This window comes from Melanostigma gelatinosum, assembly GCF_949748355.1.
Source record: "Melanostigma gelatinosum genome assembly, chromosome: 11".
NCBI lineage: Eukaryota > Metazoa > Chordata > Actinopteri > Perciformes > Zoarcidae > Melanostigma > Melanostigma gelatinosum.
Window position 1 is genome coordinate 19,929,042 of NC_136644.1, and position 19,024 is coordinate 19,948,065.

Below are 19,024 nucleotides of genomic sequence, written 5' to 3' on the forward strand. Positions count from 1 at the left end.
TTTACGGCTTGGTAGCACGTACCTGGGGTCCAAAGCTTTGAGACGGTGAATAAACCCCGGCTTTTCCACGGTGTATATGGGCACCATATCTTTTGCGATATACATCGCGACTGCATCCGTGATGGCTTTCCACCGGGCACTCTTCTTCTCATGCGGAGTACAGTTGGTGAATGTCTCCAAAATGCTGGGTTGTTGTTGTGAGGTGGCGGCGGCGGCGGCCAGCAGTGAAGCTGCTGGCCGCCATTGTTTTAGTTTGTAAACAATGCGCGCGCACTCTACTACGGGAACCCAACGGGGGGGAGGGGTGGGGGCGATTTTCTCGATTTTCAATAAAACACATCGCCTTAAAGCACACATTCGAATTAATCGATTAAATCGATTTATCGCCCAGCCCTAGGCCAGCGCCACGGTGAACTCTGGTATACTATTCACCGTTGCTCACCGATGAGTTGATATTGATGCTCTGCCGTGTTGGTGTAAACTGACACACAGTGTCCCGTTTCAGGAGGTCAGGCCACGTCTTGTATTTCATGCCCTAAATGACTGTGGCTAAACGATGAGTCACTTTTTTTATATTGATTTTAAGGGTGTCAAACATGTGACGTATATCACACAATAACCTAACAAGGCTGTTGACCCTCATTTGGTCGGTGTTCGCTTCTTTCTTGTGAGAATATGAGAAGACTTAAGGAACCCTGGTCGTACACTCCCATTGGGAGTACTGCAAAGTCAGTAGAAAATTCAGGAAGGAACTGCTGGTCATGTTCTTATGTACTGACATTATTGCAGTGTGTCCTCTTTTGCTCAGCCTGTGGAGACCGTTTTTGAAAATGTGTCCCGTCCCTTCTCCCTTCTTATGGCAAATGACTGTTTTTGACATTCTTTGATCACTGTAATCACGAAGTTGTTTACTCAAATAGCAATAGTAGAGAAACTTAAACCTTATCCAACTGCCACAGCAAAAATACGTGAGCTGGCCGCATTCGATGTCCAGAAGTAAAAACCGTACACTACTTTTTTTTACAAAGGGCGTTTCCTGCCATGATAGTTAAGTTAAGGTGAGGCTGATACATCCAAACTGAGCTGTCAGCCATCTGTGTTTGAATGATAACACTGAAACAATAAATGAACCAACAGAAATATAATCTGCATCAATAGATTAATCCCATTTTTCAGAGCTCCCCTCCTGCTTTGCTCTTATTAGTGGAACATGAGTCTGATAGCCTCGTCCTGTGTTTGGTTCGTAGAGATCATACTGAATAAGCCCGCCCGTTTTCTTTGAATCTGCCTTGTTTGTGGTTTGCATGCTTTGAAGCTCAGTTTTTGATAAGTGGAGCTGATTTGGGGAAGCTCAGCGACGTAATCTTCTCTGTAGACAATGGTCACACCACCATACGATCTGACACTCTGCAGCGCTGATCGAGCATTCGTTTTGCTTACAACTGACAGTAAAGTAGTTTTATTTTGTATAATGCTGTACTACTTTACGTTTGACCTCAGAATGATCTGCTGGTTGGCCTGTCAGGGACAGTTGTTGATCTCCACATCCCATTCCCCTCTCGGCCTGTCAGTGCCTGGGAGGATGGAGGATGTCCCACTACGGAAAGACCTTGGTTCGCAGAGGAAACCTTCCAGCGGGGCCCTGGGCCAGAGAGCCGTGACATGGAAGTGCCCACTAGAGGAGCAGCATGCACATGTGCTTCTGTTTCAGAGGGTTTCCTTCACAGGAACTGTGTCCTGTCTGTACCCTCTCAATCACCCCTGACTGTTGTCCTCAGCGAACACATCGATATCTCATTTGTGTACGAAAAATGTCAGCTCTCCGTTTCTGAGTTTCTTCTACCGTATCATAGTGTTTATTGCGTGTTCTGTTGTTGCCACAATCATTGGAAAATTGAAGTTGGACAGAGTTTTTGCAGAAAGGTCAATCATAGTCATTTCCACAGCTGGACTTCCTCTGGTGACTTGACCATTTGGCTCATAAAGCAATATGATTTATATATGTGTATATATATATATATATTCCATGAACCCAGCCATGTGAAGGTCCTTTTTTCATTGGCAGACAGGTTTAAGAGCAGCCTGCCATGGTGTGCTTTGGCTCAGTGCTGCTCTCTCTCTGTAATTACATCACTGATTCTGCCAAAAGAGCCACATCACAATCTTTCATTAAAACCGCATTAGCACAAGACGAGGTGAAGTGATGTGGGAGGAAGGCTTTTTTTTTCATCTCTCACTCCAGAGAGCACAAGACCTACTATGAATACGAATGCTTGATGGCACCGCTCCGCTTTTTTTTTGGGGGGGGGGGGGCTCCTTTTTTGGTGCAAACAAAGTGTTGAGAATTGTTTCAAGCACTTCGGTTACATCATGAACTGAAACCTGTTGCCAACAGGTGCTGATATGTTTTTGATTAGCCAATTTTTTCATTATTGACAGGATACTGCTCAGTGCAGCCTCGCCCTACAGACTTGTTTTGAGGATCAGGAAGTCATGAATGAAGTCATGCATGCTTTGTGGGTAGGGATCTGGGGGGGGGGGGGTGGGGGGGGGGGGGGCAGGCCTTGTTAAGGGCAAAGGTGGGAGGCGAGTGTGGAGCAGGGATTGGGACTGGAAAAGATGGGAGAGTGGAACAGGAAGGACTGTGGAAAGGCCCAGTATGTAAACGCTGCACCAGGCACGCTGTGACCTAAGTGGCACATCTGATGAGACTGTAGAAATCATAACAAACATCCCGGCAACAGGAGCTGATGAATACACTGTGGACATCTTCAGCAGCTGAACTCTGACTGCCGCATACTTTTTCTGCTTTGTTTTTGGAAGAAACTTCTGAAAGAGCAGAACATGTCATTTTAAGCTTTCCTGCTTTGCGATACATTAAGTGGAAAACAAGTTCAGATAGTTTATGGTAATTGTTAATATGTGGAAAGAACAATTTCAAACTGAAATGTGCTGCATGTGACGTTTTACAGCACGACTGTAATAAAGGAAACAATGTTGGAAGAGACAGACAGACGTGAACATTTTTATATTGCATGTAAAGATGAATCCCACAGCAGCACATTCATTTAAAAAAAACACTACTTTACATTGGACACATTTTAGGAAAACACACAGAGTGGTAAGCTAGTCCTTGTTTGAGAAGCAGTTTCCTGTAGTCATCCCAAGTCAGTGCCGATTTAAATTACAACTGAATCAAAGGTTTTGGAACCTGTAAATAATGAGTTGTACATATCCACTTCAGCAATGCCGTTTGATTATTTCATACAGATGTTTCTCAGACATTTCTCACTTATATATGGCAATAGAAGAGGTGAACGGATCTTCATTTTCTGTGGGTGGTTTCAATGGAATGTGGATCTTTCAGATCAAGTTGAGGAGCGCCTCGGGTTTGCATGTTCCACATTTCAACGTAAGTGTGTTATGCAACGTGGGACTCTAACTAGTCTGGTCTTGGTCTTGACCTGGTCTCAGCCCCTCAGAGTCTTGGTCTTGTCTCGGTCTTGATAGAATCTGGTCTTGCTCATGACTTGGTTTCGGTCATTACAACCCTGTCCTGTAGAAGGTGTCAGCCCTGCAGCCTGTCCAGAATGTACTTTACTTTACTATTACAAGTAACAGATGTATTTCGGTAAAAGTGTCATGTTGATCTTAACCCAAAGGTGCACTTACTAGCTTTAGAATATTAAAACTAAACTAAAAGCGAGGAAGTGGGTGTCAAGGATTATTTGACATACTTGTAGTTATTTATTTTTACCTTGTTGCTGTCTTGTTTTGGCAGTCTCTGCTTTGGTGTGTGGTGCTCCATAGTAACCCGAGCCCTCCCCCATTGTGTCATCTTTGTTTTTCTTCCCACCTCCTCTGAACGATGTTTATATTTATTATATTATATATAAAGTAGGCATTCTTTCCCCATGTTTACAGAACAATCTGGCCTGTAATATCAGATATATGTACGGTGGGCTCTGTGTGAAGCCAGTAGACTGGGATCTCTGGCTTTCTGCAGAGAAACTAGCCAACTCTGACGGTTCCCAGGTTTGCTCTGAAATGCCTTCCTTTAAAAGGCAAAAAGCAGGGGAAGCCTTTGCCGTGTGTGTGTGTGTGTGTGTGTGTGTGGTGTTTCTTTCTTGTGATACTTCTTTCCTCCAGGACAGCAGCTATCATCTCAATCTGTTTTGCAAACCTCTCATATCAACACTTTTGTTTATTGCGCCCCTGATTGTATCCAGTTGATCAATGCTGTTTTAACTTCCATTGACGCTGCACAGGGACAAGAACGCTGCGGCTGTTTATGTTTTTTTTCCCTTCTCTGAATGTTGCCTGCCGTCGATTTAACTCCGGAGCTTCATGTAACCGGACACCAGTCATTCTTCATGCTTTATGTAATGAAGTCCACACAGCTTGGCCTCATATATTCTCATATTAAGTGTCCACCCTGCAGCGAGTTGAGCATGCATTGCAGCCTGTGTAATCACATTGTGGATGGGTGTGATCTGTGCACCACGCTCACATATGGCTCCAATAAAGAGCTCGCAAATCTATCCCTTGACATCACTGTTCTTTGAGAACACTAATTGTCCACAGTGACCCGTGCCTTTTGCTGAGATGTCCTGAAGATTATCATAACGTGCAACACTAAAATGTATTTAAAAAAAATAAATAATTGAAAACACTGTGTTTAATTGAAAACACAGTATGATACTGTGAAGCAATGCAACATTCAAAAACCTTATTAAATGCATGCATTGAAGGACTCTTATCACACCTTGAAGCATTTCTGAATGGCATTGATTGTCACTGTCATAATACCATCAGCTGTTGATTATCTTTCACAACACAGAGCGGTTGGATACTGCCCTGACTTTACATCAGACACAATGTCATGTGTTGAGGCCTTGTTAAGGTGTGCCAAGGTTCAGTGTAATGTTGCCAAAACATGTTTTTACTATCTGGGGGAGCAGCCTTTCCACTCCACATTCATGTGTGTTTTGATAAAATATACAGCCTCTAAAATTACTTTTGTTTTATAAAAGCAGGGATTTAAGAGATGACTCATCTTCCCCACATTCCTCTGGCAGACTGCTTCAAAGCACAGAGCCGCAGACTGCAGAAACCTGGATAACTCTGGATGTAAGGATCATTCGAGGGGCAAACAAAGACTATTGAGTTCCAGCAATTAAAGTGCATGTTATATTTTCTAAAGGATGTCACTAAGATGGGGTATAGTGATGGAAAACAGCAAACGGTTGCTTAATTACACATCAAACAGCCACTGAGCAACATTGGTATTTATTTGGAGTTGTGTTTCTGGCCACCCAACAACTGTAAGTCCAACATGTCCCCTTCTTTTTAGCTGTTTTGAGCTCCAACAAATCTGTCTCTTTAATGTCTAAATTCTCCAAAATCTTCAGCAGCTATGACCGGAAACAACGCAGATGATTGTAGAGGACGTCAACCAAAACAAATACTGTGCTCAGAGACGCTAAGATGCTCCGTAGAGCTGGTGATCATTCTCTGTGGGTTCCTCACTTTAAGAGACTCTGCTCGCATTGCATGAAGACATCTGATCCAATGGTTTTATACAATTATTGATTAATTCAGCTTGAAGGAAGCTGGTAGTATTCTACCTCAGTCATGAGGCCAAAAGTGTCAAAAGAAGCTCTAGCAGTCAGCAGGGTGAGGAGGTGTTGAGTTTGTCACCACTAATGTGATGAGCTATAAAATGTGTTTAATACAGGGTTTGCTTAAAAGTGTAATTGTTTGAATATGCTGTTACCACTAATAACACCTGTTATGTGGAGGTTTCCATTCTGATAAAGCTACGGTGTTTTCATGCTGAAACAGGAAGTAAAAAAGTGGATATTTGTTTTTTTTTAAAGTGCACTGAATAGGGCTTTATTGGTGGTGAAGGGTGTGGTCAGTGTTTGCCAGACTACTCAAGAGCAGCATCTCACAATAGCCTTGATACATAGATTTTGACAAGTGGACAGTAAAAACACAAACGGTGGTGAAATATTGTTCATAGTGGTGCAGTCAGCACTAGAGGCCTTAAGTTCATGCAGCCATTAATGCAGCCTACCAAATTTAAATTTAGGAGGGGTATAAGATGCTGGAGGCAATGAAAAATAAGTCTCCCTCCTGCTGACTGGACTTATAATGTTATAGAGTCTGTGATATACCATACTAATATAGGATTGTTTGTTTGGTCTGCAGTCACTGCATGTGCTGCTTGGGACTGTTGCCTACACCAGAATGACCAGAATCACCTTTTATGGACGTGCACACCGTGGTCTGGGTTTTAGCCGTCTGTGTGTTTTGGATTCCATCTAGAATTTACAGTCACTTCAAAGAAAATTGCAATGTCCAATATAGTAAGTGTTTGCTCCCAGAAATAATGACCTGGCAGGCTTATTGTCTCCATACCTTTATTTTGAAAATAACGCCCGTAACCCGCACTTAAATCCTCCCGCGTAGCCGTTCATCAGGTTGTGTTTACACCAGCTAGAAGTCACCTCTGTGGCAGAAACATGACGATCTTTTAGTGCACGATCAGTGTGTCGCTAATATGAGCTCCACAATGATTTGATGTGGTTGACACAAGTGTATAATCTAACTTTTCTACTGTAAGCTATTGTCGAATGGATTCATCTGATCATAACAAGACATCCCATAATACAGCTCCCTCTTAAAAACGTCACTACGACGCTGTCGTTAAAGTGTTGCCTGAGGCTCTCTACTGCTGCTGTGTGTCTCTTAATGTTACTTGTGCAGCGGCCGTGTCTCTGTGGCCACATGTAGAAGCTCTCCACTCTTGATTCATTATCTGAAGTTAGGTCTGTGCGGTGTCTTGCACAAGTTCACGAGCCAAGAAATGAGTTATTGGGACCAATGAACAAGTTCTGAATACTTTTGTTTTGCCTACTTTCATGAGTGTATTCACTAGATTCCCCGTGCAAAAGCTGTACGTGATTTGTAGTTTTAATAGTGCGTCAGTTTAAGCTTTAAATTTCTTAAAAACAACAATTACGTCACCCATAAGTAAAGAAGGAACATTTCCTCCAAGTGCTATATTAAGACCTACTCAACAAACAATTGTAGCCGCTGTAATACTCGAGCCGTCCCATTGTCTGCTTTGCATCCCTTCAGCCACAGGTGTTTGCTTACCCATATTTCCTCGTGTGCTTTTGGGATTGTCAAGATCCGAGATTGAGCTGAAGAGCGACCAGCTGTGGATTTCAAGCTGTTTTGAAACAAATCATTGAGGCAGAAGCTTTGCCCTTTTTGTGCCAGCTCATGAGCAGGACTAGATGCTCAGCAGAGAACGAGCTCTACTCAGTGGTGTAGATGTGAGTTGATTGTTCCCCGTAGAGTCCCAGATATCTGCCCAATGTGATGACGCTGCTTCCTCGGTGCACCGCTCACAGCTCCAGTCTTAAAATACCCTCGCCGCATTCTGTCATGTTTCCCTCGGGGACGGCCATGGGTCAGAGATCCCACCTCGGGGAATCTCTTCACTGCTTGGAAATAGATTTGGTTTGTTGTGTTTGCTGGTGTGCAATGGGTGTAGTGGAGGGTGGACTTAAACAGCATGGATCCACCTCTCAAAATCATACATTTCTTTCGGACATTAGGAGCATTTATGCAGGGTTTACATGGCCGTGTGCGCTTTTCGGAGAGTAGTCGCCCATCTAAGGGCTCTCCTAAGTGGATGTAAATTGATTTCCTATCCTGTAGATTTAGGCCTAGTTGGTTTCTGCAATGCAATTGTATTTTGCATGTCATTGGTATCGATGTTCATTTACACACATCAAATTACATATTGCTCTGGCAATACGTAGGGATGTGTGGTACAAACCAAATAGGAATAGACTTTGCTTCAGTAAAAGCCCAAACATGTTACTAATGTAGTGGTAGTTTTAAGGAAGGCTTAAGACTGACTGGCATTACATTTTGTTTCTGTTACTTAAGCTGTAAAAGCTAAATACGATCAAATATCTTGACAACTAAAAAATAAACATGATATTTTGCCTATATTGAACAACTGTAGGGTGTACTGTCCAGCATTTGGGTAATACGTTGGTATCGTCATGCTATTTCTTCCCTCTTTATTTGTGTAAGCTGTGACTGGCACACAGGTGAGTGAGTATCATTTGCTCTCCTGGCGTTTGCTAACCTGAGGTAACTACCCTCCTGATACGCTGGGGCTCGATGTGCAACAGGATGCAGCCGACTGCAGAGAAACAGGATGTTTGCAAAGTGGTTAACTGTGTGCTGCAGCAGACCTACTCTTCATGATGGCTGATATTGTGCTATCAACATACAGTGAAGTCATATTAAGCATTCTGCCTCCTTTTTAGATGCACAGCTTTTATTTTATTTTGTCATGTTTGTCACGTTTTCTTTCAGAGCTTGGGTTGGCACAGCGAAAGTTTGCCCAGTGCCTGGGAGAGTTTCAGTTTGAGTACGTCGGCGATGCGAAGACCGATGATGAGAAATGTATCGGTAAGTGTGGGGTTTTTCAATTCAATTTATTTTGGATCGCCCCAAGTCACAAACCACAACTTTGTCTCCTCACGTGATGGAAACTAACCACTAGTTCCGTTACCACCACGCAGACATGCACTGTTTTTTTCTCTACCAGCAAATTAAGAGCTGTGTGTGTGTGTGTGTGTGTGTGTGTGTGTGTGTGTGTGTGTGTGTGTGTGTGTGTGTGTGTGTGTGTGTGTGTGTGTGTGTGTGTGTGTGTGTGTGTGTGTGTGTGTGTGTGTGTGTGTGTGTGTGTGTGTGTGTGTGGTGGGAACAGCTGTTAATTAACCACAATGTATTTTAAGCTGCTTGAGTGAGGCAGAGAGATTGCATTCGGTCAGATTTTTCTTTCATTTTTTTTTTTTCTTCAGATGAATCTTTGCAAGAGTTCTCCTCATTCCTCAAGAACCTCGAAGACCAAAGAGAGCTGATGGTGAGAAAAACCAGTCAGAACTTGCTGGAACGCCAGGGAAAATACCTGTGTGTGTGTGTGCTGGGTATGCTTGCACTGTGTGCATTTCCAACCAGCCTACACCTATTACTGCCCTTATTTGGTACTTGCATCTATTAATGTCGAACTCGGTCATCCGCCAGAGAACCAGACCGGCACTCGTAATATAATTTTCTCTGACGTACAGTACAACCACTGCATCCAGCAGGCAGAGCAACCAGTTCCCCGGTGGGTGGATATATGTATTGATAGTGTTCGAACAGTTGTGCTTGTGTCTTACAGCCACTGTCACACTACTTGCCTGGGGGAGTGGCTGCCGAGAGGACAGGATCCACTTTATCACAGCCAAGCTTGAAATACAGAGAAAGACTCGCATAAGCTTCTGCACCAAGGTCCACAGCAATACAGCCCTTTATGACACACCGCCATAAAACTGGTTTCTGCATCAGGCAGCGCCGTTAAAGTTGCTAATTTATAAATGACAAAAATCCCACGTGAAAGATGGTACAACACTCCTAAAGGATCTGTCATTTTAATGGTTACAGTGGGTTATAAACTGCTACCCTGAAGTGTTAAAAGTGTTAAAACCGAATAGATCTACTTTGTCAAAGCTCCTCATTTGACGACTGATGGCCAGTGATAGTTTGGAAAAATCCTTTCAAAAGAAAAAATCTAAAACATTCAACTTCTCTGGACTGAGATACACAATGTCGTGCTTGCAACTTTCTATGAACAGCCGCTGTGTTGTAATGTCTGTCTGTCTGAGGTTAGGGAGTGGTCCCATCATCACTAGCTGACTTAGATGACTGTTTTAGCGCCTGGCTCAGGCCGTAATGGTAAACACTACTCAACACTGCTTATCATAGTGGGATGACATCACAGTGCAAAGTAAGGAGAAGCAGGATTGGCATGCAGGCACAGACATGTCCTACAGCAGGCACAGCAGAAGCACCAGAGGAAGGAAAACAAACCACAGTGACTTCATGAGTTCATTATTGGAAGACAAAGATACTTGTAGAATAATACGAATGTCATTGCAGTTATGTAATTTACTACTAGCCAACCTTCAGTGGAGTCAGTAGACGCTTAATACTGGAAAATGTTGTTGTGTCACATGAAAGATCAATGGGGTTTGTCACTAAGTTGAGCAATAATGAAGGCTTTGTGATGGTGTCTGTCTAGATGAAAAACATCACAGAAACCTTAATGAAACCCCTGGAGAAGTTCAGGAAAGACCATCTTGGTACAGTAAGGGTAATGTATGATGCTTTCTCTTCCCAAAATATGTTGAAGTGCTTAGTTGCTATGTTTGTGTGTTTGGTGTACCCTAATGATTACAAAGAGTTTACAGTTGGATGCTAATAGCATATCATTTTACTGCACACACAGCTTTGATTCTTTTGTACCCAAGAATAATTTAGTATTTTGTTCTCCTTCTATTCCTTCTGAAGGCGCAAAGAAAGAGGTATGAGAAAGAAACGGAGAAGTACTACAGCTCTCTGGAGAAGCTTCTCAATATGTCAGCAAAGAAGAAAGAGCCACAGCTACAAGAGGTATTTATCCCTGCCTGAACTCTCCCGACACATTTGTAACATGCAGAACATAGCGGTTCATAATGACTACAAAACGGATGGAAAGGGTATTTTGTGTAGTTTGAGAACCCCTGGTTTTTTTTTTGGTTTTTTTGCCTTTGGTGCCGTGGGGGGGAAGAGCCTCGCTGCAAAGCCTGTTGGACCGTGCGAGTTTCCACGAACATGCCTCGCAGCAACAGTTTTCCTGGCTTGTTGGGAAAGGAAATGGTTGCTCACTTGTGCTGTGATAACGAGGTCAAAACCGGTTGCTGTAGTTTGGGGAACAATCCGTGCTGCAGTACCATAGCATGGGCATTTTCAAATTGTGGAGAAGTTAGCAACCTCTCACTGAACAATGTTTCTGCCTTCTTGTCCTTGTAGCCATTTAAGGCGTAAACCATATGTTGTATACACCAACCGGAGAGAGGACACTCGAAATTGTTGACATGATGGCTGCAGGCTGTTCTGCTCTCGGTGACTCTTTTGTTACCAACAATGAGTTCTATCGGACTTGAATAAATAGACCCAGTGATTCATTCACAGCCGCAAGAGTCATGAACTTCATCAACACTGCGTCACACTTTTGTGTATCTTATGAAAAGCAGCGCAATGTGAATATAAAATATTACTTATCAGCAGCTGATATTTAGTAGGAAAGGATATCAGCCTGTGGGGTGGCACTGTGTTTATATTTATCCCCGTGTGTGTGTGTGTGTGTGTGGCTTTTCTTTCTCTGAATCGGCAGTATAAGGATAGAGGGTGTGGTATGTTGTACGGATCAAACCGCCCTCTGAGACAAACTTGTTATTCTGGGCTATGTAAATGCACTTTATTTGAACATCAACAGTATTTGATATTGACCGAACTGCCTTCAATGTCCCCTTTTGTAAGAATATAATACCAAATTCCACTGTGTCACAGAGATCCCAGTGTTTCTTCTTCGCTTGCGTGCGTCTGTCCGTCTCTATAATCATCACGATGTGTGTTCTCCGCCCCCGCAGGCAGACACCCAGGTGGAAACCATGAAGCTGCACTTTCAGGAGGAGTCACTGGACTATGTGTGCAAACTGCAGGAGATCCAGGAGAGGAAGAAGTTTGAGTGTGTGGAGCCGGTGAGTGACTCACCGCGGTGGCTCGTCAGCACTGCCGCTTCTCGTCTGTCACATGAATAAAAGCACGGAGTTAACCAATGAGTGATTTTTAACAACATCTGTTTGTACCTGTGTTGTGATCTTTTTAGATGCTGGCCTTCTTTCAGACCGTCTTCACCTTTTATCACCAGGGCTTCGAGCTCGCCAATGACTTTGACCATTATAAAAGAGCACTGCAGATCAATATTCAGAATGTAAGAAATATGAATGTGCTCTTACTATGCGTGCATAAGGATGATTCTGAGCATGACAGCAATTGCTTGTCTAAAATTTGTGTGTTCTTGTTCTACCGAAAGAATAGAAAGCATCTTGAGCGTCATGTGTGCCAGAGTGAATAAACAAAGAGGTTGACATCTAAAGGGCAGAAAGGCCCATGAAACAAAACCATGATATACTATCAGCTTATCAAGTTCTTGTAGCTAACCTGTTTAAAGATCATTTCCTACTGAACACAACCACTAAAGCTAAAAACAGCATCGTAGGCCATTGGAGTTCTCTTTGTCTACCTGTCGGATGCAAGTCCAATATTTACTTGCCTTTGTGTCTTGATTTGGCCACCAGCTCCTCCCTTTATTCTTCAGTGTAATTACAGTCTTATCTTGGCTTCATTCTTAGTTTTAGATTACTACCAACTATTCATCCGATGTCATGGAGATAAAGGCGTTTCCAAGGGAAGCTCATAAGTTATGTCGTGACCTCTCAGTAGGAAGGTCTTGCTGACTAATCACTGAGCATCGGGAAGTGACTTCCTGGAGCGTGTGTTTACTTCCCCCTTCCCCTCCAGACAAGGAGTCGATTTGAGGGCGCGCGGTCAGAGGTGTACGAGCTAATGAAGAGGATCAGGGGGGCACCTCAAGAATACAGACAGACCAGCCCTATCAGCTGTGAAGGTTACCTCTACGTACAAGAAAAAAGTAAGATCTCCATGTATTCCAAAGGTGTCACATTACACTTATTCATAACAAACACTGTTGCGGGGAAACATAAGTCCGATGTCATGGTCAGAAGGGGTCTTTTACCGCTTTCTTTCAACTCCTGTGGAAGTAGAGTGTTTTTTCCACATTTAAAACATGACTATGTCTTCCCTGTATGCTGCTGCGTGAAGCACTACTGATTGCTGCTGTGTGAATAGTGTTGAATGTCCGTGTCACCCCCTTGCTTCTCCAGGGCCGCCTCCCTTTGGTTCTAGTTGGGTGAAGCGCTACAGCACGTTTGTCAAAGAGCAGAAGATCCTGCACATGGTGACCTTCGACCACCGATCTGGTGGCAAGATTGTGAGTAGTCCTACAACACATAGAGCAGTGGATTATTGATGCCACGTCATTTTCTTTATTAAATCTCAACCACTTTGTCCACTGTGTAATCTTTCACTTTTTCAGAATGCTATTTTTTGCAATTAGTTTTTGTCTTTCTCTTTTGTTCAGGGTGAGACGGAGTCTGTCACACTCAAATCCTGTCTCCGCAAAACGACCGACATGTTGGACCGGAGGTTCTGCTTAGAACTTGACATAACCGATCGGTACATCTTCGCCAAACACTTTTTCTCAAAACACACTGTCATGATACATGTGATATGATAACGGTGCTCGTAGTTGAACATTTCTAATATAAATATTCTCATGTGTCTTGTCCATGGCGGCCACTGAGCGCATAGATTATCTGCTGTGATATTCCACATCCTGCTAAAGATCTCAGCTCCACACACCTAGTTCAGCTCGCTGCTCTGTGTGTTTTGGATTGCTGAGGGCAGGACAGCAGTGTGTTGGAGAGCTGCCCTCACACACACACACACACACACACACACACACACAGCTAGGAGAATGTGTCACTCCCTGCCGTGCCGTGTTGTAATGTATATCTCATTTTGTCCCTCAACTTAACTCTGCGCTGCCTATTTTATTCTGTAGTATTAATAGAAGAGCAATACCACATATTTAGTTTGGTAATTCGAGTCCACACATCCATCTAATTGGGATGGTAGGTCTCATAAACCTGCATGGATGACTCATATTTGTATTTTGTGCAAATCGAAAGGTGCAAGTTCCCTTGACGGAGGTTTTTTCTTTTTCTCTGAAAGATTGCTGAGCTCGTTTGATGTTTTATATCGACACAGACTAGTTCCTTACTGCACTGTACCTCTAAACCCGATGTGGTATGGCTCTCTTTCAGGTCGGGCACGGTGCTGACAGTACAGGCTATGTCAGAGGACGACCACAAGTTCTGGATGCAGGCCATGGGTGGGAAGGAAGCTGTGAGTCAGCCGCCTGCACGGTGTCATCTTTGAGTCATGTAGCCCCACTGTATTCTGTTTAACTGCCATCTTATAGAAAACTCTTCTTTTTAATGTAATAAACTTCCACATACCTGCACTTTATGTTGTATCCCAATGTTCAAGTATACTTTATGAACTTTAAAAAGCCATAAAGATTTTATTTTTTTAGACTGGATACTATCTTGGGACGACGTATTCTAAAGAAAGAGGAAGTAAGCAATCGAGCTGTACCAGACTTTGTATCTGTAAAGTAATATAAAGTTTCATGCGCGCAATGCTTCACCCCCTTTTTATTAATATTTGTCTTCTTCCATCTGCAGTTGATGCCCAGCTGAATGATGTGGGTTTGAGTTTCATGGAGAACTCCATCAGCGCCATCGAGACAAGAGGTGAGCCTCAGATACGTAAATATAGAAAAGCTCAGTTGAGAGAAACTCATTCATTTGGGGATGCTGAACATGACAAATGGTGAATTGTAACATAGGTGCAGTTTTGGTATCTCTACACAAGGGGGCAGACTTGCTCCAGTATTGAAACCAAAGGCTGACTGGGAGCTACTGCAGGCAGCATGTACTGCAGCTAATACCAATGCCTTTCAGTGTGTAGCGCCAACTTCTTATTCAGTTGCTTTTAATTTTGGTCCAGTCCCCCTCTTTATGCAAAGGGTTAACTACCTTACTTGGTTAGATTCCAATGACATATTCATGTATCTGATGTATAGTTTCTAATTACAGGGTTGTTGTAGTGTGTATGTGTGTGTGTGTGTGTGTGTGTAATTTTCTGTTCTTATTCTTGTTTGTTTTTGTTTGTCTTTCCATTTATTGTCTGCTTTGTGTGTTCTTTTCCCTGTAAAGCACTTTACAACCGTATTAAGAGCAGTGCAATACAAGTAGTTTCATTGTTGCTTTCAGGTATTAATGACCAAGGCCTGTACAGAGTTGTTGGGGTAAGCTCCAAGGTCCAGAAGCTCGTCTCATTAATGATTGGTAAGTTGAATTCTGTTATTTTCTTTCTGCTCTCAATATACATATTGCATAGAGAGTTGAATGTAGTTAAAACTTTAATTCATATGCTACTGCACTATCTCTGGGATATGAGGTCGCCCGCAGTTAGCCGAATGTGCTGACGTAATGGATGTGTCTGTCGGGACGATATTAATAAGATCGTGACCGACAATCAGCCCATGACTCAGCTTATCAGCAGCATGTCTCTCTAATGTGCAACAAGTGCCCGGGTGAATCTTTTCCTCACTTCATTTCGGTTTTATATCCCCCAGACAACCAGACAGGGTCCCTCCCATCCACGTCCTTGCAGTTTTGGGCTTTTGCTTCATTAACACACCACTAAATCCGCCTCTCATGTGCTCGTGGCAGGCTATCAGTCGTCTTCCTCCTTTATGCCGCGCACTTGTCTTGAATCCCTTTCACTCAACTCATTTTTCGACAGAGCGTGTCCTCTGTCCTTCCCATGGCTCCATGTCTGCTCTCTGGTTTCCTGCCGTCTCCAGCAGACACCAGCTCACTTTCAGCTCTGTGTTCAGAATAACAACAAACTCAGGCAGCCGTCAGCCTGTCTCAGCTTCCTCTCCGAAGCCTTCCAGCCTCCCAACCTGCCGACTCATGCTGTGGACTCCATTAACACTCTGCTGCTGCATTCGAAGAAGTTTCTTTAAAACCGTCTGTGGGCGGTGGACCTTCCACATATTATTGTGAACGAGGGACAAATACAGATATTGCTTGCACTTTAATGTTTGCCACGGATTGACCATATAGAAGAAGATGTTTTCATTAAGCTGCCGAGAAAACTTCTATTTTGTCCCTGCAATGACAGAGGTAGTACTACTACACGAACCGACACATTCACAAACATTTCCTGCATAGAGCGGTTCACAGTGAGTGGGTGAAGCGAGCTTTAAACCCTTAAGAAAGTCTTGGTATCCTCCCACTCCTCCTCCTTTTCATCGCTCACCCACCGACATGGCCGCGGTCCAATCGGAGAGGACAGAGTGGTAGAAAACGAGTCTCCCATCACATTACAGTACAAACAAAGAGAGCGGCCCCTATCCAATGTCAGGCAAGAATATAACCGGAAGAAGAAGTGAGCTGCGTTCTGTCTCTGACCTGTCCCTTGTACACTAAGTGGCAGATATTGCTATCATTGCTGAGTTAGACTTCTTGGTTCTATAGATATATTTGCAGAGTGAGGCAAATTTGAGGAATGCTGTGAGATGTTTCCAAAGAACTGCTCGATACATTTCACATTTTCAGGCAGAAATGTGTGACCAATAGTGGCTTTATTCCACAGAGCTGACCAGATGCTTGGATGATTTTGTTGCTTTGTACTTTTGTTAAATAACATCAGTTCAATACTAGATCTCCTGACGACTTTAAGCTGTTGGTTCACTAAAATTCCATGAAACATAGTTTCCCACGGTGATGCCCCTCACTCTGTGGCTGGTGGGCTCGCCTCTTTGAGTTCAGTTCAGACCGGGTCAGCCTGGGCCCTCTGGGCCGGTGGTTTCCAGGCTGAGGGTCCGGACTCCCACAAGAGGTCGCAAGGCAAATCAGGTTATGCTCAGACAGAACCAATGGCCACACACGAAGGAGGAGCTAGACGCTGGCCGCCGCAGAGAGGAGAGAGATGCAATAATGCAGCAATCACTTCCAGACGGTTTCCTGTGGAAGACATTTATGGTGTTGCACTCATTTAGTTCCCATTAAATGTAACAGAAATAGTTCCATAAAGAAGGAATGAAAGGAGCTACGGAGAGAAAAGTTCAAACTCTGCCTCCTTACTCACTTCCGCTCTGCTGGCCAATCAGGGTGTGATGTGGGCGTGAGTGTCGGACACGTACAGTAGGCGTTTTGCCGATTTGGCGATTGGATCGTATGTCGACAATTGAAGGGATGATCGCCAATTGTTTTTTCCGACAGCCAACGATATTAACGGGATTGTAAATAATTTACGATCAGAACCAAGATGTTCTAAAAGTAATCAATCAGCGCCCTACTGTGCATTTAGTGATGTTTTTGGTGGAGAGGCATGTCTGCTTGTTGAGCCCCTTCAATCAGCAACGGTGCATTTTAAATCCTTAATCACAAGCCAGCTTGCCGTCTCTTTTCCTTGGATCTGACCAACCGCATATCCGTTCTCCGCATGCCAGCTCACCAAGACTTTGCTCTGCGCTCTATAAGAGGAGTTAACATTATGGATAGGGCTGAAGGCCTGTTGAATGTCATTTTATTTTACATTTCAAGCTTTGATTGAGGTTTTCCAATCAAACTTCGAATGCCTGTTGTCATATTTTATGACACTATCAGCCTTAACAATAGATCTTTTTTTTATAGATGTAATTTATGGTGCTGCTAGCTGCTGCTACACCACCACATAAATACAGATGCGTGCCTCACTAGTGCAAGCGGGAGACATTTGTTAAAACGTTAAACGGCAAACAATACGGATTGCAGCAGAAAGTTTTGTTGGATAAAACATCTTGTGAATTGTTTTCAATCATTTTTTCCACAGCACACATGTCACACATGCTTTCACTGATGATAGTGTGAAGATTTCTACACCCCATTGTTTATTTGGGTTAAGATCAATATTTGGTGAAGGTCATCTTGGACTTAATGTCACATTCATTCGACCAGTTTGTCATTCCGCCTTTCCTTAGTTTTGAAAAAGCAAGACGGTCAGCACATTTGAGCTTCTAGTTCAACAGACCTGCGTAATGGATTTGTACGGCAAAAAGGGTTATTTCTGCATCTGAGGATGTCATGGGAGCTGCAAATCTAAGTTTAGCCGCTATGCTACAGTCACCACACGGTACAGTTGTGTCCCCAAGGGCTTAATGCAGAGAAGGTAAAATAACAGAGAATTACATCTTTGAACTTGCTGCTGCTTTGTGGTCAGCCGTCTCATAATCAATGCTACTCCAACCGCTACTGCCAATCACTTTCCTCTGTGTCCTTGGCCTCACCAGGTCCAAGCCTGTTTGTGCTAGAGAGCAGACTACAGAGGCTGTGCAGACCCCATTCATCTCAACACATACACACTCGCAGAGGCTCTTCAAAAACATTTGCTCTCAGAAGTTGATATTGGACAGAGCAGGCAGAGAAACACACAGTCCTCCTGGCTGCAGTGCTCGGATGAAATAATATTTAAAAAAAAAATGTCATGTAACACAGACCAGCTACCACCATCTGTGTGTTGACCTGAGCCCTGTACAGTGCACGTTACTGACGCATTACACTTCCGTATCCTCTGTAATTCATCAGAGGTCACTTAAGTTTGTGACTGTCGTGATAATGTGCCACCTCAATGTTCAGCAAAACACAGCTCTGGAGTCCTTGTGGAGCTGGCGAAGTAGTGGGGGATTAATTCAACTTGTAATGAGTAGAGAACCAGCAGCCTACAGAAGCTGTAACTTCCTTCCATATCCACTGGGGCTAGACTAGACTCGACCCCCAAAGGCCAGTAGCACTGCTTTTATCCTCATATGACTTATTACTAGTTACATAAGTTACATATTTTGATACCTAGGCTGCCCACAAAACCACACGGAGCGTTTGGCTGCTTAATGTGAAAACCAATAGTTGGCTGGTGTGTTGTGTTAATATTCCATTAAGACTTCTGTTTCGTGATTGTGTTTAATTCAGACGAGGAGAGCAACGAGGTGGATCTGTCTACCAGCGAGGACTGGGACGTTAAGACTGTAACGAGTGCACTGAAGCTTTATCTGAGGTAAGGATCAGTGGGGTTAAAGACACGCATGCACACATGTAAGCCATGAAGCTGTCGAGTAATCGATTACTTGATTGACAGTAAATTACCTGGCAACTAATTTGATAATAGAGTAAATGTTTTAGTTATTTTCAAGCAAAAGTGGTGAAATATTCACCATTTTCTGCTGATTCTTTGTCATATGTGATTTAAACTGAATATTGTCGGACCTTTTGGACTATTGGCTCATAAAAAAGAAATATTTGACTGTTTGAAAGTAAAACATTTTATGGACAAAACAGTCAAATAATCCTTACTTATAGCCCTAAAA

General features: G+C 43.3%; 1 protein-coding gene across 2 annotated transcripts in view; it reads left to right on the forward strand.

Moving 5' to 3' along the window:
- The window catches only part of arhgap10 (Rho GTPase activating protein 10), a 46,140-nt gene that overhangs the window by 2,863 nt on the left and 24,253 nt on the right, over window positions 1-19,024 (forward strand). For both annotated transcript variants that reach the window (XM_079278915.1, XM_079278916.1), the window contains exons 2-15: window positions 8,407-8,502; window positions 8,898-8,959; window positions 10,160-10,231; window positions 10,429-10,530; window positions 11,550-11,660; window positions 11,789-11,893; window positions 12,484-12,613; window positions 12,867-12,973; window positions 13,124-13,218; window positions 13,869-13,950; window positions 14,141-14,183; window positions 14,292-14,360; window positions 14,883-14,957; window positions 18,630-18,714. In XM_079278915.1, coding sequence (XP_079135041.1) covers window positions 8,407-8,502; window positions 8,898-8,959; window positions 10,160-10,231; window positions 10,429-10,530; window positions 11,550-11,660; window positions 11,789-11,893; window positions 12,484-12,613; window positions 12,867-12,973; window positions 13,124-13,218; window positions 13,869-13,950; window positions 14,141-14,183; window positions 14,292-14,360; window positions 14,883-14,957; window positions 18,630-18,714 — 1,234 coding nt within the window. The remainder of the gene's footprint in view (window positions 1-8,406; window positions 8,503-8,897; window positions 8,960-10,159; window positions 10,232-10,428; window positions 10,531-11,549; window positions 11,661-11,788; window positions 11,894-12,483; window positions 12,614-12,866; window positions 12,974-13,123; window positions 13,219-13,868; window positions 13,951-14,140; window positions 14,184-14,291; window positions 14,361-14,882; window positions 14,958-18,629; window positions 18,715-19,024) is intronic.